This window comes from Lycium barbarum, chromosome 2 (genome assembly GCF_019175385.1).
Source record: "Lycium barbarum isolate Lr01 chromosome 2, ASM1917538v2, whole genome shotgun sequence".
Classification (NCBI taxonomy): domain Eukaryota; kingdom Viridiplantae; phylum Streptophyta; class Magnoliopsida; order Solanales; family Solanaceae; genus Lycium; species Lycium barbarum.
Window position 1 is genome coordinate 96,656,057 of NC_083338.1, and position 21,899 is coordinate 96,677,955.

A 21,899-nucleotide genomic window follows, 5' to 3' on the forward strand; every position below is an offset into this window, starting at 1 on the left:
CTTTAGCTTGCAAGTACTAGTGTGCATTCGCGATTGGATTAGATCGGAGCGACGCAACCAAAACTTAGTAGCGGAGGAAGGCGAAGAGGAAGAAATTGAAGATTTGATAGCTAGTGGACCGGACCAAATGGAAGACTTTGAAGATATTTCCATGACCGAATATGATGTGGGGGAAATTAACGAAATGGTTCAAAATTGGTGATTTTATTATTCTACTATTTTTGTACAACTCATGTATTATTTGCAAGTTAAAAAAAAAAAATACAACTTGCAAATAAATGTTATCGAAGAATGAATAAAATATATGGCTCATTGAGCTTTCTTCTATTTACTTGTGTTCATATTAAGTTAGGAATATACCTAAAATATACTAAGAATATACTTATAATATACATCTACTTAAATTAAAAATTAGAAAGTTATATACTTGAAAAATAACTAAAATATATTAAGAATATACTTATAAAAAAAAATATATATATATATATATATATAAGTATATATAGTATATATATTAAGTTATACATATATATAAGTATATATAGTATATATATATTAAGTTTTACATATATATGTATACAAAAAACACTATTCTGTATTGCTGACTTGCTGTTAGCCTGTTAGTTAGTAAATATTTAAACTTTAATTATAAACTTGTATAATATATGTAAACATACCTACAATATACTAATAAATACTATAATATATATATATATATATATATATATATATATATATATATATATATATATATATATAATACAAAAAACAAAACAAAAAAGGTTTTAACCAGTTTGAACCGGACCGGTTCCGGGTTTTTAACCGGAAACCGGACGGTTCCCTAACCGGTTACCGGTCCGGTTCCGGTTAAACCGGTTAACAGGCATAGTTAAAAGTTAAAGCCGGTCTTCAAACCTATAGTTAAAAGTGAGTCCGCAACTTAAATGACCCAAAAAATGGCTGTACAGATCAAAATAACCCAATAAAAAAAAAGTTACCAAAGTAACCTTTGCACACTAAATTAGTGCGTAATAGGACCAAATAACAAATTTAGAGTTAAGTCCTATTGCGTACTAATTTAGTACGCAATAGGGGTTGTATTTTTTTTTCTTACAATTTTAAAGTTTTGAAATCTCACGTTTTATTTTTTATATTTTGAGCAAAGATTAGTCATGTTTCACAACGCCGGAATATCAATATTTTATATAGAATCTGATATTTTTTTCTGCGAACAATAATGTAGGCTCAATATATCAAGTATATGTAAACGTTTGGATCGTCATTTTAGAGTTGTAAAGTGCTTCGAAGTAAGTTTTGTTTGTTTGAAAACTTGTTATCTTTAGGTTTTTGTTTGGAAATTTGTTATCTTTAGGTTTAAGTGTTTTATTTTATAGCATGGTAATTTACTGCGTTATTAAAAAAAATGTTTGAATAACGCAATAAATTAATGCGCTATGCAAGTCCCATAATTTTTTTTTATCAAGTAGACTTAAGTAATTATAAAAATAAGATAAAATTATCAAATAATGAGTATAGGGAGAAAAAGTAGTTGTAAATTGGTGAAACTTTAAACAGTACTTTGCACTAGGACGTCCGATTTATGCAATTATTTTTGTTGATTTTGCGTAATTTTGCGAGATCTAGCCGCGCAAACTGCCACGCCTGGCCAATTTTTAGTAAAACCTCTTTTTTCTGGTCCAATTTGAATTTTTCCCCAAATTGGTGCACAATTTTCATTCATCTTTAGTAAAATTCTAGTGATAAAAAATATATTTGAAGATGGTAATCCCGTGGTAGTAATGTTTTGAATGTCAATTTCAATGCTTAAAACTCAATTTATCAAAACAAGTTAGATGGCATTAGTGAACATTATAAAAAAATAAAAAGTGTCTACGCGGTAGCTTTCACCAACTTGGCTTGGTGGTTTAGCCATCTCTTTTTTATGCCAACCACCTGGGATCAAATCTAGGCGGGAGCATTGAGAAAACAACTTGGGTGCATGATGCATGGTTTACATTAAGTATATTTTTGCGTATATGTTTCTTAATAATGACTCTTTGTTATCGCTTATAACTAACTCGCGTGACATCCTAAACTAATTATAAATAAAACACTTAAACCAAAACTACTTATAAATAAAACACTTAAACCTAAACTAATTATAAATAAAACACTTAAACCTAATCTAATTATAAATAAAACACTTAAACCGAAAGATAACAAGTTTTCAAACAAACAAAACTTACTTTGGGGCACTTTACAACCCCTAAAACGACGACCCAAACGTTTACGTATACTTGATGTATTGAGCTTACATTATTGTTCGCAGAAAAAGATATCAGGTTCGATATAAAATATTGATATTCCGGCTTTTTGAAACATGACTAATCTTTGGTCAAAGTATGAAAAAAACGTGAAATTTCAAAACTTTAAAATTGTAAAAATAAAAAAAAAAAAATACAACCCCTATTGCGCACTAAATTAGTGTGAAATAGGACTTAACAAATTTGCAATTTGGTCATATTTGGTAACTTTTTTTTTTATTAGGTTATTTTGGTCCCTACAACCACTTTTTGGGTCATTTAAGTTGCGGACTCGTTAAATGTTTTTCCAATGAAGAGAAATTGCAACACCAGTTTTGAGTTACTGATTATTTCTTGGTTAGAACCAGGTTACAGGCTTGCTTCAACTCGCATTTATGTTGATGTTGATAAAAGTTCAAAGACAGATAAAAGAGAATGTATATAGCATAATCATGTTTATACAGTTAAACCTCTTTATAGCAATCTAATTTGTTCGAATATTTTTATTTGTTACAGTGATGTTGTTAGAATATTATGTAAATATTTAGTTATCATCTTTATTGATGTAAATATATTAGAAGAATATTTAGTTACCATTATGGTTAGGTGTATATTTAGTTACTTTCATTATAACCTAGGATCTTTGTATATATACACATGTTGACAAAGATTAATGCAAGCAGATTATTACCTTCTTACATGGTATCAGACTAGGGCACGATTCTGCTCCTCTCTCTTCCTCCATCTCTGCGTCAACATCATCATCTTTCTCCTACAATCAGCCACCATGACTGATTCCTCCTCATCTGACTCCACCAAGTCCTTCTTCCACCCAGCTTTGGCTGTCTCCAACATCAAAAATCACATCTCCATTACTCTTGAGATGGAAAACGTCCAATATGGGACATGGGAAAAACTCTTCAAAATCCACGCCAAATCCCACAGAGTCCTCCACCATATCATTCCACCGGAGTCCGGGAAAGAAAAGGTGCCCAAAGCCGATGCTAAAAAAGAGTTATGGTCGACTCTTGATGCCACGGTTCTTCAATGGATTTATGCTACCATCTTTACTGACTTATTGCATACTATCCTTGAACCCGAATCCACGGCCATGGAAGCTTGAAATAGGCTGCGTGACATATTCCAAGACAACAAAAATTCTCGAGCCGTCACTCTTGAGCATGAATTTTCTCACACTAATATGGAGGACTTCCCTAATGCTTTCGCATATTGTCAACGACTCAAGATTCTATCCGATCAACTCAAGAATGTCGGTGCTCCAGTCTCTAACAACTGCCTCGTCCTTCAAATGGTAGCCGGACTCACTGACGCCTATAAGAGGGTGGGTACACTCATCTGTCAAAGCAATCCTCTTCCTCTTTTCTATCAAGCCCGTTCCATGCTCATTCTCGAAGAAATAGGCTTCACCAAACAGCTTGCCACGGGATCCGCTAATGCCATGATTGCTCGGGATTACGACGATAATCCCTCTTCTGGAAATAACCACCCAAACCGTCAGAATAACAGTGGTAAAAGGCATCAAAACTGCAGCAACAATGGTGGAAAGAACCGTGGCAGAGGCGGTGGCAATAGGGGCAGCAATAACCGAAATAGTGGTGGTTTCGGTGGTGGACGCGGCAGCTGGCAGCAGCACCACGACTAGCAGCAACAGTGGCAGCGGCATTGGATAGGGAATGCACATCAATGGCAGTGGCCCTACATGCCGTGTCTTGTGCCTTTTTGTCCATATCCAACTACTCTACGGCCACTGACCAACACTCAACAGAGGCAGGCTGGCATACTTGTGCCACGTCCACCACAAGCTTACTCTACCGACGTTCAGCCCACTCCAACCGATATCGAGGCAGCGATGCACACACTTGGGCTCACTCCTCCGAATGCAAATTGGTACATGGATACCGCAGCCATTTCTCATATGACATCCGCGCAAGGTAACCTCTAGTCTTATTTTAATTTGAGCAATAATTGTGGTATAATTGTCAGAAATGGTCATTCAATTCCAATTCGTGGTTATGGTCATACCAACTTAGCTCCCCCCCCCCCCCCCCCCAACCCACCTTTAGCCTTAAAAAATATTCTTCATGCTCCTCATCTTATCAAGAACCTAGTCTCAGTTCGAAAATTCACCATAGATAACTCAGTTTCTGTTGAATTTGATCCTTTTGGTTTTTCTGTGAAGGATTACCAGACGGGGATGCGTCTAATGAGATGTGATAGTCGGGGAGAGCTTTATCCCATCACCACCACACCACCATCGTCTTTTGTAGCTTTAACTTCATCTATGTGGCATGATCGCTTGGGTCATCCAGGAGCACCTGTTTTCGACTCCCTTAGGCAAAATAAATTTATTAAATGTAATGGACCGATTAAGTCTCATGTTTGTCATTCCTGCACTCTTGGAAAACAGATTAAATTGCTATTTGTTGCATCTCATTCACAAACATGTATGCCATTTGATATTATCCATAGTGATCTTTGGACACCTCCCCTTTTGAGCTCTTCGGGCCACAAATATTATGTTTTGTTCTTGGATGATTACTCTAATTTTTTGTGGACATTTCCCTTACCAACTAAGTATCAAACTTTATCCACTTTCTTAGTCTTTCGAAATTTCATTCGCACTCAATTTGAACAAGAAATAAAGAACATTCAATGTGATAATGGTAGGGAAATTGATAACGGTCCATTCTGGGAGTTTTGTAAATCTAATGGCTTGTCTTTTCGCCTCTCCTGTCCTCATACCTCATCACAAAATGGAAAGGCCAAAAGAAAAATTCAAACAATAAACAACCTTGTTCGTACTTTACTCACTCATGCGTTTTTACCTCCTTCGTTTTGGCATCATGCATTACAAATGGCCACCTACCTCCTCAACATTCTTCGTCATAAAGGATTAGCCTATCAATCTCCTTTCAAAGTACTCTATCACAAAGACCCATCCTATTCTCATCTTCGGGTGTTCGGTTGCCTATGTTACCCGCTATTTCCATCTAATACCATTAACAAGCTTCAAGCCCGTTCCACCCCATGTGTGTTCTTAGGCTATCCATCCCATCATCGTGGTTACAAATGTTATGATTTATTATCCAAGAAAATCATCATAATTCATCATGTCATGTTCGATGAAACCCAATTTCCTTTTGCAAAGTTACATACTCCCTTAGATCGTCAACATTATGATTTTCTAGATGATGGACCCTCTCCTTATGTAATCCACCATTTAGCCTCACAAAACAGCCCACCTTCCAGCGACCATACTCCGCTGCCCACTGGTCCTAGCAGCCCACCACCCACGGCCACATCTGCCTCACCCTCAGCTGCTACCGCTAGCCCCACTGTCCAGCCCCCGTCCGCCACAGTCTACTGTCCTCTCCCAGTCCAAAACCCGATCACCAGGAGTCGACATGCATCACTCATGCATCCAGATCTCCCCTTCCTCATAACCCCGTGTCTGCCTTTCGTGACCCGAATTGGAAAATGGCTATGGAAGATGAATATAAGGCTCTTATTAAAAATAAGACGTGGGAGTTAGTGCCTCGTCACCTAATGTGCATGTTATTCGGTCTATGTGGATTTTTAGACATCAAGAACATTCTGAAGGTTCCTTTGAGAGGCATAAAACCCGACTTGTAGGTGATGGAAAAACTCAACAAGTTGGCGTGGATTGTGGTGATACTTTTAGCCCAGTGGTGAAACCGGCGACTATCCGCACCGTTCTCAGTCTAGCTCTCTCTAATGCTTGGCTATTCACCAACTTGATGTGAAAAATGCATTCTTACATGGTGAAATCGAGGAAATTGTCTACATGCATCAACCCGTGGGTTTCCGAGACCCTACACACCCTGACTATGTCTGCTTACTAAAGAAGTCCTTATATGGCCTCAAGCAAGCTCCCCGAGCCTGGTACAAACGATTTGCTGACTATGTTTCTAGTATTGGTTTCACCCACAGCAAGTCTGATCATTCTCTGTTCATCCACCGAAAAGGTATTGATATGGCGTATCTTCTTTTGTATGTGGATGATATCATCTTAACTACCTCCTCTGATGATCTTCGCAAGTCTATCATGACACTTCTCAACTCTGAATTTGTTATGAAGGATTTGGGACCACTCAGTTATTTCTTGGGAATAGCAGTTACTCGTCATGCAGGTGGCTTATTTTTATCTCAAAAGAAGTACGCCGAAGAGACCATAGAACGAGCTAGCATGTCGTCTTGTAGGCCAAGTGCCACGCCAGTTGACACCAAACCGAAGTTAAGTGCCACCTCTACCTCACCGTTTAAGGATCCTTCACTTTATCGCAGCCTGGCAGGTGCACTGCAATATCACACGTTCACGAGACCAGACATTTCGTATGGTGTGCAACATATTTTTCTATTCATGCATAACCCGATGGAGGTCCACATGAATGCTCTCAAACGTATTGTGCGCTATATTAAGGGCACTCTTGATCATGGCTTGCATATTTATCCATCTAAACCCACCACTCTCATTTCGTATACGGATGCAGATTGGGGTGGTTGTCCGGATACTAGGCGTTCGACTTCTAGTTATTGTGTCTTTCTCGGTGATAATGTCATTTCTTGGTCCACCAAGCGGCAGGCCACCATGTCTCGATCTAGTGCGGAGGCCGAATATCGAGGGGTAGCCAATGTTGTTGTTGAGTCTTATTGGCTACGCAATATGCTTCTAGAACTTCATTGTCCAATACGAAAGGCTACGTTGGTGTACTGTGATAATGTTAGTGCCATATATCTATCTGGCAATCCTGTTCAACATCAAGCACTAAGCATATCGAGATGGATATTCACTTCGTCCGTGAACAAGTTGCTCGTGGTCATGTACGTGTCCTACATGTCCCATCGCGCTATCAGATCGCGGATATATTTACTAAAGGTCTTCCCTTGGTTCTATTTGAAGATTTTCGCGACAGCCTAAGCGTCCGCAAACCTCCCGCTTCGACTGCGGGGGTGTGTTAGAATATTATGTAAATATTCAGTTACCATCTTTATTGATGTAAATATATTAGAAGAATATTTAGTTACCATTATGGTTAGATGTATATTTAGTTACCTTCATTATAGCCTAGGATCTTTGTATATATACACATGTTGATAAAGAATAATGCAAACAGATTATTACCTTCTTACAGATGTCATGACATGTTTTATGAATAAATGGTAACCGGTAGACGACAACTTTAAGTCACACCAATTGATGCATCATTATAAAAATCTTTGAAAGGATTCAATTGTAGACTTATAAACTTATCTTGATAACAAAGGTTCAAAACTTATCATTAATCTTTTCTTAATCTAAAATTTCATTAGGGAATATCACATACTTATATGTCATAATGAAACTACTCATATGAAATAAAAATCCAATGATGTCTGCAATCCTCTACGATATAAGAATATCCAGAATGCAGGAGATAAGAAGATTTCTGGCTCTTCCACCTAGAGCATAAACAAATATTAAAGAGAAGCTGATCGTGTCCCTAATGAACAACAAAAGTGGAGTCCATCAAAATATGTGGAGTGTGAAGAAAATTCTAACTAGAGTATTGACTTCCTCGTAACCTAGTGAGTATCAAAGATTCCCTCACTAAAACTGAAACAAAACTGATATAACTATGAAAAAGCACTTAAATCTTTTACAAGCATAAAACATTTATTAAGTTGGAAACTTAAATAGTTCAATATATAAAATAAGGATATACTTTACTTTAACCTGAAGAGTAGCACTCGACTCTAATATCTTTAATATTAAGTCACCACATGATCAGTGGCGCACGATTTCCGCTGATCGACTGTGCTATTTTCCCGTGGTGCTACACAGTTTGATGTTCTTTTACTAATACAAGTATTTGCCTTACTAATGCAATTTCATAGTGGCCTAACCAACGATCTTACTAATCCTACTCTTACACGGTATTTTCAGGGTAAATCGCAATCCAACAAAGACTGTGAATACCCTTCTTAGATATTTAGGGTAACTCAAAACATTTCAAGAAACATACTTTAGACCTTTGGCTTCAAACTTTGCATAACGTGCGTTATCGTTCGTATTTTGTCATAACATTCTTAACAAAAAATATAATACAAGTGCTCAAATAGTTCATGAAATTCATATTAAGGGAAATCATGTAATTAAACATTGCTTAAAAGAAATTAAGTATACACTTATGTCATGTCACTTTAACAGTTAAAATATAGCTTAAAACACCGTCAAATTAAAATTCACCAAAGGCATTTTTTCGTCCTTCTCATTTTTCCTTTAACTTTAGAAATTCAGTGTTTAAAATTTGTTAGATTCGATGAATTTGAATGCAGTTGCAATTAAGTAAAATGTTCCTTTATCAAAAGTGAGTTTCTCTCCTCTTACTTTCCCTTCTATCTCTTAACAAACCACCCGACCTCCCTTAACCTGCGTTTGGCGTGGGGCCAACTAATTTGCTAGAAAACTCACAAGTTTGTCCTTGTGGATAGTAACAACTCGTAACGTATCTCTTAAGGATCTTATATAGAAAACAGGTTTCAATTCACAATTAAATCATTTGCAGAAGAAAAAGGCCAAAAAAGCAATAAACTCCAAATTAAAGGGTTGAAATAGAACTAAACGGTCGAGGGCTTTAGGGAGTAGTTAACACTTGTTGCTCAGAATGGTGACTGTTACAAGCTCACACTTCGTGCCCACTTGGCCTGGCGGACGGACAGAATTTGACTAGCATGCCTCATCTATTTTGTGATTAAGGTCATTACAAACTTGAGAGGAAATGTACGCATTGGTACATAGTAATTTTTTTCCCGAATGTCATAGTAGTTGGAAAAATGTTCAAATTTGTCCTCCGGAGTCCTGTACACTTCTGGTCAGAGGCGGACCCAGAATTTTGACGCAAAGGAGACACCAATGACCACTACCTTAATATAGATATGTCACTTATTATGTGAAAGTTTGGCGTGCAACTCTTTGAAAACTTAATAATTATGCTAAGTTATTAGTAAAGGAGTAGTATAGAGTATAAACTTCAAAATTAGAAGAAACGAAAATAAGTTTAGAACGGAAACAAAACAAACTCAACAAAAAATAGAAATAAAGGTGTTGCAAGTGAGACTCAAACCTAGGTGTCATATAAGGACCTAAGGGGCACAACAACAAATGCACCAAAGCAATGGATATCTCTCAGCGGTCCTTTTAAGTACATATACATTCTTTAAGGTATATACACCATATATGTACAGGGTATTTCCGAGATTAGGGGCGACACGTGACCAGAGGCGGATTTAGGATTTGAAGGTGGCAGGTACCACATTCTTTTTAATGTACATCTTGTTAGGAATGTGTATTTGGATCGGGACCATCTCTTTTTAGTTTATTCTGGTCAACTTAATAGGCTTTATTTTTATTTGCAAATATGAAAATTACATCTCAAAAATCAAGAAACAAACATAATTAGTATCTTAAACAAGGAATCACACTCATTAACAACAGAAGTAAAATCAACATTTTCACCAAGAGACTTGCATCTCTTATGTATATTAAAAAATTAAATTGCACAAGTAAAATAACATCTTCAATAAGGGAATTACACCAATCAAAATAAGAAAAATAATAGAAAAACTCTTCAATAGGTAAATACACCCCATAAGTAAATGTAGAATTAGATAAACTACAAGTTCTTAAAAATAAATCATAAATTTCATGTTTTTTCTAAGCAGTGCTTATGAAATTTCCATCACAATTTAAGTAGTAAAGTGATTTAAATTGAATTTAACAATTATAGAATAACATAAATTTTTATAATACACTCCCTCCGTCCATTTTTATTTGTCCATTATACTAAAAATATATGTCCACTTTTACTTGTAAGTTATATAGTTTGAAAAATCAAGACATAATTTACCATTTTATACCCATTTTACCCTTATTATTAAGTACTCCAATTCATTTCTCATTTTATTTATTGCTTATTAAGAGTGTCCCAAGTCAAATATAGACAAGTAAACGTGAGCGGAGGGAGTAATAAACAAAAGAAATTATATTTAAAAAAAATGAATTTTGATCTCAATCCAAAATTCCCATTGAGACCCAAGTTTTTCGATTTAAATACTCACAAATTTGAGATTAAAAGAAATGCTTAATTTAAGGGATTTTGAAGTTTCTATTTGTGTGTTCTCGCTAGAGATCACAGATAAAATAATAGAAAAGAGGAAAGGCAATATAAATAATAAAAAGATAAATAGAAAATTGGGAGGGCCGAAAAGGGAATTAATGATACAAAGGAAGTATAAAGCGTAAAGAAAAATGGGAGTTGGAAAATGTTCAAGATAGATTCAAACTTGCGTCTACTGACACCTTTGTCTAATTTATAACTGCGGGTGGCAGGATCAAATATTTAACCTAATTTAAGCAAATTACAACATAAGTATATATAAAAAAAAAATATTAATCGAGGGGGGTGCCATGCCACCCCACCCTAAAGGGTGGATCCGCCCCCTGCACGTGACCCCCCTCATACTCTGGTCATTCATGGCCTTAACTTTAGTAAATCATCTTGTGTTTGTTCTTGATATCAACAGTGTTCCAGCATTGAGATGAATTAATTCTTTAGATGGTCACCCAAGTTTAGGAAATTTTCTACAAAAATCACTTTTATTTCATTTTGGATAGTAAGGTCACTCTAGTATTAGTACTATTTTCCTCAAAAAGTACCTAGACACCTCAAAAATCTCTTCTCTCCTAGTTGGCATGCCATGTCACTCAAGCCTCATTTTTTAATTTTAATAATAGACATATTTAACTCATAATTAAACCCATTTAGCCAAATTCATATTTATACCCAATTAAGTATGGCATGGTTAAAGAGCGGCAAAAGAATCAAACTATACTTACTATTAAGCCATTTTTTCAAATCTAATTTTTTTAATCTCTATTTAAACATATTATCTTTCAATTGAAATTAATATTTAAGTAATTTGATCTTTCTAATCAAATTCAAGTTTTTTTAAATAACATATTTTTATGCACATTAAACAACATATTCTTTCCAAATTAAAATGGAATTACACATATAACACAAAGGTTACATCCGTATCGATTTAATTTATAAAAAATCTCATTAATTGTATTTATTATAACGTTAGTGTAAATTTTTCCTCTTTATTTTAAGTTTTTTATTCTTATATACGTAGTACCAGTGGCATTTTGGCCCAGGCTTAACTAAGATTAAAAGTTACATTTGTAATTACTTATAATTATTTTTTCCCTTTTTTATATTAAGTTATCGAAAAATTAGTTTGACAGTCTTTGCTAACTTTTGAAAACAAAAGACTTAATATTTTAATTGAACAAAAGTATTTAAAAATTGAACATAGATTTCTTTGTCCTTACTTTAGACTTTCTTTTTACCTTCAAACATTTATATGACATAAAGTCTCTTATTTATTGTTATTTGTTGAATTTTATTTAAATTTTAGATTTTGATAATTTCTTGAAATCCAACTTAGTTATAGCATATGTGTGATTAACAACATCCATTATGAACTATAACGTTTTCTTCCAAAAAGAAGAAAAATAATATGGTTCTAGAGACAACAGTTATATGCTACATTTATTCTTTACTGAGATTTTTATGAGGTTACTTATAAAACAAAGATAACTTTTAAATAAAATTTATACTTTACAATATTTGTAGATATCACTTCATTTAAATTATACAAAGTATGTTGAAAATATGAAGAAAATTAATTCTTTTTCTCAATATAATTAAACTTTCCTTTTACTTTCTAAAGTTATGTAATGAGAAAATGACATTTCTTCCTTTTGTTAGTTTAAGTGAAACATTATTTTATAAAATATATATTTTGATTATTTTCTCGAACACAAATGAAGCTTCAATGCTGCATGATTCATTTAACCATGTTTCACTATGCTAACAAACACTGCATAATATTTTTTTACCCCCGCCCAACCGCCCAAAAAAAAAAAAACGATACCTAAAAAAAAAAGTACTCCCTTTTATCACAAGTTGTTTGACATTACTAATGCTTGAAAAACTAAAAATTTACTCCCTTTGTTTCAATTTATGTAAACCTATTTCCTTATTAGTCCGTGCAAAAAAGAATGACCTCTTTCTATATTTGGAAACAATTTATCTTTATCCAATCATTTATAGTCGCACAAAATATATGTGATTCATTTAACACTGTAAGTTTAAAGGTCTTCTCTATTTTCTTAAACTCCGTGCTCAGTCAAATGAGCTCACATAAATTGAAACGGAGGGAGTATTTCATTAACTACATATTTTCAAAGATGTTCTCAACATTTTTAACTACTCCATCAAGTTTGGATTATAATTTCTTTTTAGGGAAAATTTCATAAATGACCACCTTTTAAGGGTTATTGGCTGTGCGTAGCTACATTTATGGTATTTACATCTTGTAGCAAAGTTTTAGCAAAATCCAGCTTATGATTTCGGTGTATTCAATTTTCTGCGTCGCTTGTATTCGTGAATACAGTGAGTAAAATCTGTTGAAATTTTGGGATGAAATCTCCTAAACATGGCAAACAAAGTAAAATCTTCCTACAATCACTCTCAATGACCTGGCTTCCTAATTCTACACGGTTCTTTACTAATCCATCAACTCAAATTCGAATTCAAAAAATTGAAATAAAAAACGTTAAAAAACAAAGCACTTCACCAAAAAACGATTCAAAAAAATCAATTCAAATATACAAATTACATTCATAATAATTTCTTAAAAATAAATTGCGAATCTATTTCGTTCCGATGATTCCATTTTGTTGTTGTTCATATTGGTTTCTACAGAGTTGTATACATAATTCGTTGATTCGGCGGCATTAGATGCGTATATTGATTCTGCATTTTGAAGGTAAAAAATAAGTTCAATTGATGTTCATGATCAAACATGTAGTTTTACGTTGAATTTGTGCTGTGATATTCGCTTGCATTCCTGAATTCAAAAAAAAGGGAATAGAGGGACTTGAACCCTCACGATTTTTAAAGTCGACGGATTTTTCTCTTACTATAAATTTCATTGTTGCACAAGAGGACTGGCTATCTTTCTCTTTATACGCAATATCTTGAAAGGCAAAGAAAAAGATCTACCTTGGCAACAAAGACGTCATTGACTGATATATTCATTGCATGGAATGCCACACTCAATTGTTAGCGACTGGGGACCCGGTCTTCATTAGCAATTTATGGCATGAGCTCTTTCGTTTACAAGGGACACAATTTCACAAAAATCAAACATAACGACAGTAATGCGACATTTCAGTTTTTGGAATGATGAAAATTATTTTGTGAATTACACAATCGATGCAATAATGTTCAAGGATTATGCTTCTTATGAGGAGTTGGTTGATGTAATTGCGAAATAGTTGAAAATAGATACGAGTAGCAAAACAATTAAGATCAAATACATGATCGAAGGTGATTCTATGCCTCTTGAAATACACAATGACATGAGTGTCAGGGTGTATGTTGAACTAAAGAAAGATAGTTGGCAGTTCGGGATGTATCCTCTATGTATCACTACAACTGATAATGTGAGTGAATATATTATGTCGAGTGAAAGTGTTGTTGAAGGTGAAATACCGCAAATAGAATACAATCATCAATTACAGATTATGAATACAGATGATTCGATAGCACTGGTAGCATCAACTTCTGGTCAGCCAATAGTTTTGTACAATGATTTCATCATTTCAAATCGTAATCAAAAGGAGATAATGGTAAATCAAGTATACAGTGATAAGGATACTTTGAAGGTTGTGATAACGAAATATGCAATTGACAATAGGTTTCAATTCCGTACAGAGAATTCAAATTCTATAAGGTCAGTTCATTAATAGTTTTTGATGTATTTGTACAATTCCTTACATGTATCCTAATATCTATTATTGATTGGTATATGAATTCTAAATTCCATTTTCACATAATCATTTGATATGTGTTGGTCACTGAATGTATACATCTACAATTGTGGATTTGCAGCTATACAATTGTATGTCTATCAGAAAAATGTGAGTAGAAATTGAAAGCTTCGAGCATTAACAAATCAGCAATGTTCAAAGTGAGAGAGTTTGTGGACAAACATACATGTCCGTTGAAAGATAAGGTGTATTCTTGTAATCAAGCAAGTAGCGGTTTTATAGCAAGCATTATTAAACCAAAAATAACAAATTATAAGAGGAAGTATACACCAAAGAATATAGCAGATGATGTGAAAATGAATTTAGTGTGGATGTGAACTACATGAAGGCATATCGTGCTAAAGAAAAGGCTATGACTGAGTTGAGGGGAGAGCCAGCAGATTTATACAAGAAGTTACCTGCATACGTATATATTTTGGATAAAACATACCCAGGTTCTCATATAAGAATGCACAAATCGCCTGAAAACGAGTTCTTGTATCTGTTCGTAGCACTGTATGCGTTTATAAAAGGATTCGACTGTTGTCGACCCATCGTGGTTGTAGACGGCAGCCACCTCAAACAAGAATACACAGGTACATTTGTTTCGGCAAGAACATTGGATGGTGCAGGTATTTCATATCTCTGTATTCATTTTTTTTTTTTGCATACAGTGCTTACAGTTTTTGATACAATGAGTAACTTTGTGCATATATTGAACTGAAATTGCAGGGAATATACTGCCTCTAGCATATGGCGTGATAGATTCAGAAAATGATAAGTCTTGGTCATGGTTCTTTCAACGGTTCAGGGAAGCGTATGGGGTAAGGGATAACATGTGTATTGTATCTGATAGACATGAAAGCATCATCAAGGCTGTATGTAGAATTTATCCTAATGTTCCGCATTTAGCATGCATATGGCATCTTTGGAAGAATGTATACAATAGATATAGGAAGAGTCATGAAGTGTTGAGTGGGGTGTACTATAAATTGGCAAAAGCATACGCGCAAAATGACTTTGATATGCTAATGGAAAAGGTTGAGAAGGAGGATATTCGTGTGAAGGAGTATTTGGAATTAGCTGGAAGAGAAAAGTGGGCTAGGCTCTATTGTCCAGTTAATCGAGCATGGACATTGACATCAAATATTGCTGAGTCCATCAATGCGGCATTTCTATCTACTAGAGAATTGCCAATTTATGATTTTCTGGAAGAAGTTAGGTTAATGTATGGACGGTGGAATTGCACCAACCGACAGAATGGTTCTTACACATTCACAACACTTGGGAAAAAAATTCAAGAGTTCCTATCCATCAATGAACATAAATCTACGCGCATGAGGGTTTGTTTCTGTGTATCTATTTATGTGTTTTGTTGGTTCTATACCTTAATCTGTATGATTCTTATACTTATAGCTTATACATATACGCTTAATGACTTGACGAAAATCTGTTTGAATTTTGTTGTTTAGGAAATTCCATCAACCGAATACTTGCACACGGTTATTGATGAAAGGAAGCGTTTCATTGTTTGTATTGAAAATATAAAACTTGCAGTTGCAAAATGTTCCAAATGGATGGGATACCTTGCCCCCATCCTTAGGCTGTTCTTAAGAAAAAAAACTCACTGCCAACAACTTCTGCTCAAATTTGTACAAATCAGAAACTGTGATGAAGACTTATGATGTCCCAATTTATCCTTTACCGGATGAGAGTGAATGGAATATGCCTGTACACGTTTCAGAAAGTGGTGGTTTTCCCACCGAGGTACAAGAGACCGCCCGGAAGGACAAAAAAGAAGCGCGATAAGTCTTTATCTGAGTGGTTTTCAAATACACGTACAAACTCGGGCAGTAGATGTGGACATGCCGGACATAATAGAAGCTCTTGTAGGAATGAGCCTCGAAGAAAGTAGTTGATGTTTTCTTTTCCAGATGTACTTTTTTTCTAGTTACTGTATTGGACCATGTCGGCTTTAAAGCACCATGAATTTTCTATTCCTTTATGTCTGTTTTGGATCACTGGTTCTGTTCTTGTATGCGTGTTTGGATCACTGATAATAAAGGAATTCCACATGAATACTTTGGAAAATTTTCATTGTTTTATGTTGCATTAATTCTGGAAAAATAGCAATGTATATCTCTGAATACAAATATCCAGTAATTATGAATACAGTGGAGTAAAAAGAACGGTATATGGCAGTGCAAGATTTCTGAATACATCAGCTACTAGCTCCTAGTAACCAGATATATACCAGACTCTGAAAAAAGAAGTGATAAACTGAAAAATGTATTCATTGAACATATTTATCTGGTGTCCAAGTCACAACGCATGCAGTGATTGTTTCGTCCAAGCAGTCGCAAAGTTCAAGCAGTATTTTATTCATACAGGGGCTATTTCTACCTCTTCAGTTCACAATTAAGCAGTAGACAGAAGTAGCAACTATACTTAGTTGAATGCTACACCCACAATCCGTCAAAAAAAATAAAATGAAAACCAGCAACAACATTCAAATGTGTATTCATAACGATAAAAATGAATAACTGGACAATGTATTTCCTCTGAATAAAGCTATGTAGAAAGAAAGAAAAGTATAAATGATTAACTGCGCTGCACAATGTATAACACAACTATTGAATTCATAAAATGTTAAACTGAACATTGTATATTCTGTTTATCACAATACCACCAGAAAAAGATGATAAAACCAAACATATCCAGTTGCTACTTCCGTTTCACATATCCAGAAAACTTAAAAAAAAAAAAAACACTAAAGCACTATGATCTTTTTCAACTTGATCAAAATCAATCTTTGGACTGGCTGGCTTTGGAGGTGCCTCGTTATAGCTTTCGACATCGGCTTCTAACTTCCTCTGAGCGTATTCCCACAGAAGTGCACCATATCTCATACGGATTAATTCAGCATCAAGGTCACCGGTTGGAATACTTTCTCCTTGACTCAAATACTCCTCGAATGCAGCCACATACATCCCGCAATTCCTACACACAGGAAAGAAAAAACAAAAATGTATATGAAAAAGACGAATTATCCGAATATATGTAACTGTAGAAAAAAAAAGAAGAGAAACATCAGTACATGCTCCCTGGCCTTTGTTGTGGCAGATTGTCAACAAACACGACATCTAATTTATCAGCCGGTGCTTTGCCTTTGTATGCAGGGTGATGATTCCAATCAATTCCTTGTCTTTCTTGATAGAAATCTGTGATATGTAAGAACAATGGCAATAGCGAGGCAAGCTTGTCAATTTCAGACGTAACAGCTGCATCGTGACCTGCAGCTCTGTACGAGTCATATACGTATATCCGTCTGTCCAATAATGACAGAACTGCCAACAACCAGTGATTTATTTCTTCAATGTTGAATGGAATGAATATATGGTCAACCAAATGCCACGGGAGAGTGCATAGCAACCGGTGGCCTTTAACGTATTCAGATAAAGCATCTTCTTGTCGACCAAGGCTTAAGACACCATCCGAGTCAGTATACGCTTTGTGAATATCATCAATCTTTTACTTGAAAAGGCAGTCGACAGTGGTAAACTTGTATGTGTTGTTTGAATCATACTTGGATTTCTTTCGGAAGTAATAAAACATGACATCAATGTGCTACAATAACAGAGACTACAAACAATTATTATTGAATACGTACAACTTTAAACTGTATGTGAAAAAATAAGGTATATCGCACCTCGTCATTCCACATTTGACCATCCATTTCTAAAAGGTAGAACCAATTTTTGTCATTGATTTTCTCTATACCACAATCCAAGAATAACGCCAGTGTTGCCTTGCCCTTCTTGTAATGGTCATCTTTGTTCTTTCTATACAATACATAAAAAAAAACCTGGTTTATCAAGCATACTCAACACTATGTAAGATATATCAAAAAACATGTCATTCTTGAATCTGCGATCAAAAAAAAAAAATTACCTGTTCTCATGCCTTACAAGCAACCCCTCCCTAATCCATTTCGAGAAATTATCGAAAAGCTTTGAATCATGTGGCCTGTTGATACAGTTATTCTCAAATGGGTGCTTTTTGTCAAATATTTCCGTCAACTTAACTGAACTACCTGCCTGACAAAATTTAAATCACATTAAATAAAAGGAGAATTGAATATAATCTTAAAATGAAAAGTAACTCAATACTAACCCGAAGCTGACCCAAAATTTGTCCTATAAGGAGAAACTTGCAAAGGGCCGGGGCGCCTGTCTTTACGCAGTGTCATCACAATTTTTGCAATAGTTTTTTAAGATGGGAGTAAGTCATCAGCCAACTCAATCTGAGAAATGTGTTCCGTTTCCACTACAGCATCCCTGTCCTCAAACTCAACAAGGTAATTACCTTGTTTAATGTCAACTTTGTCATTGTGCAGCGTCTCTCGATTTGAATCGGCAGCAAGAACAACCTTTTGATATAGAAGATACACCTTCAACACTTTTATCGGCAACTGACTTGGGGCTTCCTTCATTTGTAGGCATGACACCACGTGCTGATTCTTGATATACCTCGACAGGAATCTGAGATCCAAAACCCTATAAGCAAAAAGATGGAACATTTTAATATTATTCCGATTCTGAAATGCATTAAAATCTTTGAACAAATATTTGCACCAGAGATTGTATTCATTTTAATACCTTTGATTCACCATGTTCACTTGTAATGTCGCATGCTACCTGAATCTCTTCAGTGGAAGCTTTTACTGTATCGCCACTAGAATTAAGCTTGTTGACATCAACATCCTGTATGAATAAAAATGAATGGAAAATATATCACAAAACAAAATTAGTGTATACGGTTGGCATATATGAATAGATAGATATGAATACAATATTCATATATGAATAAAGTCTTGTATACAGTTTGCACAGATACAATCTTGAATACATATTCATATTTGAATACAGTGATATGAACAAACACATATACAATGATATGAATACAGTCTTATATACAGTTTGCACAGATACAATCTTGTATATAGTTGGCACATACATAGATGTGAATACAATATTCATATGTGAAGTAGTCACTTCACTAAGTATAAAAATTCATATTTGTATACAGTGATATGAATACAATATTCATATGTGAATATTGTATTCATACATACAACTGGTTCAACTGAAACGATACATATACAGTGATATGAATACAGTCTTTTATAATGCCTCTGTTTGAAAATGAGCTGTATTAGTATCATTTTGTACAAGTGATTTGTGGAGTGTGTTCTGATCAACTGTATGGTCAAAGTCAACAGCATGTCGCTGAAACGGAGATTCGCTGGCAGCACACTATTGAAAAAAAATCTATGTATGATTATTTCACTTGAATATATTAGTGTGTTTAATTGCTTTACTTTACCTTTTCTGAATCATTATCCCTTTTTATTGCTTGAAGGACCTTTGTCAGGTTGTCGTTGATCAATATGCGGAGATTTTTGAACTCGTCCGTCTCCTAAATTTTGAAACAAATAACAACATATCATGCTTACCACGCAATATCAAGAAAAACAGAGAAAAATGGAAATATATATATATAAATTACACATACCAACTTCTTAAAATCATCAAGCTTTTTCCTCATGAGAGACAACTCGTCTTGTTTGCTGGTTGTCCGGACATCACGCTCGGCAGATGGTTGGGTTGGATGAACTTGTTCAGTTGTATTTGTAGGAACTGAATTTTTAGTCTGAATATCGGGCATCTTAGTCAACATCTTCCTACGGGGAGTGATGTTGGAAGTTGAAATTGTTCTGGGCTGCATATCAACTTTCATTGGTGATGAAGCCCCAGCAGACGTGCCTACGTTTCTTAGCAGGTTGAGAGTCTGATGCAACAACTCCCTTTTTGTGTGTGTCATGACCCATATGGGGTGGGGTAGAAGCAAAATCATCATACGCAGGGGTTGGGACAGTGGTAGTTTGTGCATCGATAACAAAGGGGGGGGGGGGGGGGGGGGGCGCAGTTGAAGGAGGCAACCTCATTAATCGTCGGCACTATATTACCAAAAGTACACATCTCCTACATCAACATTATAATTCTGTTAGAACTTGTATCAAACCAAATATAAAATACAAAGACACACATTTATAAATGACTTGACATAGAGAACATAGGAAGTATTATTTTTTTAATACAAGCTGTGTAAACACTATGTTATTGACTGCAGTGTATCAATAATATGACGGTCTATTATCAACTTTAAACTTGAATACAACAACTTGAATACATCACAATATACATTTCATATGGAAAAAAAAGCAACAGATACAAGTAAAAATAAAAAATGATATAAATAAGGTTGATTAAAACAAATTACCAGGCTGTTATCTTCTTTAAACATGCCATCCATCAGATCTTTGAAAGTTGGTTGGCTTTCTATGGTCCTCCAATTTAGCATTCTAGGAATGTCGTTGCCTGACTTGACTGCAAGAGTCTCATCAACATGTGAACAACACTCGTATAACCAAACTTGCATTACAAGGGGCATTCCGTGAAGCCTATAAAACTTTTTCTCCGAATTCATCTTGTGTGTCATACTTTTAACCAACTTTGTGAATGCTTTCTTACCCCATGGGTAATCTGCATATCTTTCGGTCTCTACCAACTCAAAATGTAGCTTTGGTATCTTTATAACCTTCTTCTCATTGGACAAGATGTAAGTATGTATGAAATACAATATCGCAATCTTAACGGCATCAACATCATTAAGGCCCCAGTTTTTGTCTTTGAAACATTCCATCAAAGCTGCCTTATAAGGCATGGTTTTAGAACCACCAAAATATTTCTCCAAAATTCTGTTTTTTCCTTTTCGGTTAAATGGGAAATCATTCTCATCGCCAATGCACTTCAGCCCAATTATGAGTGCAAATTCCCTGATAGAAAACTGCAATTCCTTACCATTGATATCAATTAAAAATGCATCTGGAGTACTTTCCATAAGATCTTTCACCATGCAACACCTCAGGATCTGAGCTTGAATGTCAGAGTGTTGCATTCGAAGAAATACACCAAACCAAGTTTCCCCAAACATTTTGTACTGCTTGTCAGTAAGTTTTTCCTTTAGTTGTTTAGATACTTTTGTATTGGTCTAACAACTCATGTGCACCGGGTGAGTAGGAGTATCTTTCACAAAGAAGTTACTCTGCATAATTTCATTAAATTCAACTATTATATCATATACATCAACGCATCTGCTGGTACACTGTATTCATAAATATAATCAAGTATACAGTGTATCACAAAAATAAAATGTATGTGTATACATATATGCTATTGTCAATAACAAATGTTAGCTCTTCTAAGTGTATAAAAAACAAATCATTCTAGTCACATTGTTTCCACTATTAAAAACATATACAGGTAATCAAGTGCAGTGTATTCAAATAAAATAATCAAGTATTCAGTGTATCCAAAATATTCAAGTATTCACTGTAAGCTATTCTAAGTGTATCCAAAACAAAGCATTCTAGTCACATTGTATTCACTATTAAAAAACATTTACAGAGAATTTTGCAGTCTCAGTTCAAATACAATAATCAAGTATACAGTGTATCCAAAAGTAATTGTATGTGTATATATATACACTATTGTCAAAACAAAAGTAAGCTA

The 21,899-nt window shown here is 34.8% G+C and overlaps 3 protein-coding genes, 1 long non-coding RNA gene and 1 pseudogene across 4 annotated transcripts; 3 read left to right on the forward strand and 2 right to left on the reverse strand.

The window, feature by feature from the left end:
- Positions 1-3,041: 3,041 nt before the first annotated feature.
- LOC132628688 (uncharacterized) lies at positions 3,042-3,966 on the forward strand (annotated as a pseudogene).
- Positions 3,967-6,129: 2,163 nt separating this feature from the next.
- On the forward strand, positions 6,130-7,263 carry LOC132628690 (uncharacterized mitochondrial protein AtMg00810-like). The gene has a single exon (XM_060344455.1). It carries the CDS (start codon positions 6,130-6,132, stop codon positions 7,261-7,263), a length of 1,134 nt encoding a protein of 377 aa, XP_060200438.1.
- Positions 7,264-13,773: 6,510 nt separating this feature from the next.
- Positions 13,774-15,879, forward strand: LOC132628691 (uncharacterized). Its single transcript, XM_060344456.1, has 5 exons — positions 13,774-14,189; positions 14,348-14,357; positions 14,615-14,897; positions 14,998-15,608; positions 15,823-15,879. Exons 1-5 carry the CDS (start codon positions 13,774-13,776, stop codon positions 15,877-15,879), a joined length of 1,377 nt encoding a protein of 458 aa, XP_060200439.1.
- Positions 15,880-16,624: 745 nt separating this feature from the next.
- LOC132621083 (uncharacterized) lies at positions 16,625-19,055 on the reverse strand. The gene is made up of 3 exons (XR_009575410.1): positions 18,924-19,055; positions 18,217-18,821; positions 16,625-18,107 (listed from the first exon to the last, which is right to left on the reverse strand). It is a non-coding gene; the product is annotated as an uncharacterized LOC132621083 (long non-coding RNA).
- Positions 19,056-19,448: 393 nt separating this feature from the next.
- Positions 19,449-20,217, reverse strand: LOC132628692 (uncharacterized). Its single transcript, XM_060344457.1, has 3 exons — positions 19,840-20,217; positions 19,651-19,743; positions 19,449-19,580 (listed from the first exon to the last, which is right to left on the reverse strand). The coding sequence occupies exons 1-3, from the start codon at positions 20,215-20,217 to the stop codon at positions 19,449-19,451; spliced, it is 603 nt and encodes a 200-aa protein (XP_060200440.1).
- Positions 20,218-21,899: the final 1,682 nt, after the last annotated feature.

Excerpts from the sequence above, each read along its gene's own strand:
- LOC132628690 (XM_060344455.1), top strand. The coding sequence starts at position 6,130 with ATGCATCAACCCGTGGGTTTCCGAGACCCTACACACCCTGACTATGTC.
- LOC132628691 (XM_060344456.1), top strand. The coding sequence starts at position 13,774 with ATGATCGAAGGTGATTCTATGCCTCTTGAAATACACAATGACATGAGT. Across the intron at positions 14,898-14,997 it reads AAGAACATTGGATGGTGCAG|GGAATATACTGCCTCTAGCA; the intron begins GTATTTCATATC and ends CTGAAATTGCAG. Across the intron at positions 15,609-15,822 it reads ATAAATCTACGCGCATGAGG|TTGCAAAATGTTCCAAATGG; the intron begins GTTTGTTTCTGT and ends TAAAACTTGCAG.
- LOC132628692 (XM_060344457.1), bottom strand. The coding sequence starts at position 20,217 with ATGCACAAACTACCACTGTCCCAACCCCTGCGTATGATGATTTTGCTT. Across the intron at positions 19,744-19,839 it reads TTGATGATTTTAAGAAGTTG|GAGACGGACGAGTTCAAAAA; the intron begins GTATGTGTAATT and ends TTCAAAATTTAG. Across the intron at positions 19,581-19,650 it reads GGGATAATGATTCAGAAAAG|TGTGCTGCCAGCGAATCTCC; the intron begins GTAAAGTAAAGC and ends TTTTTTCAATAG.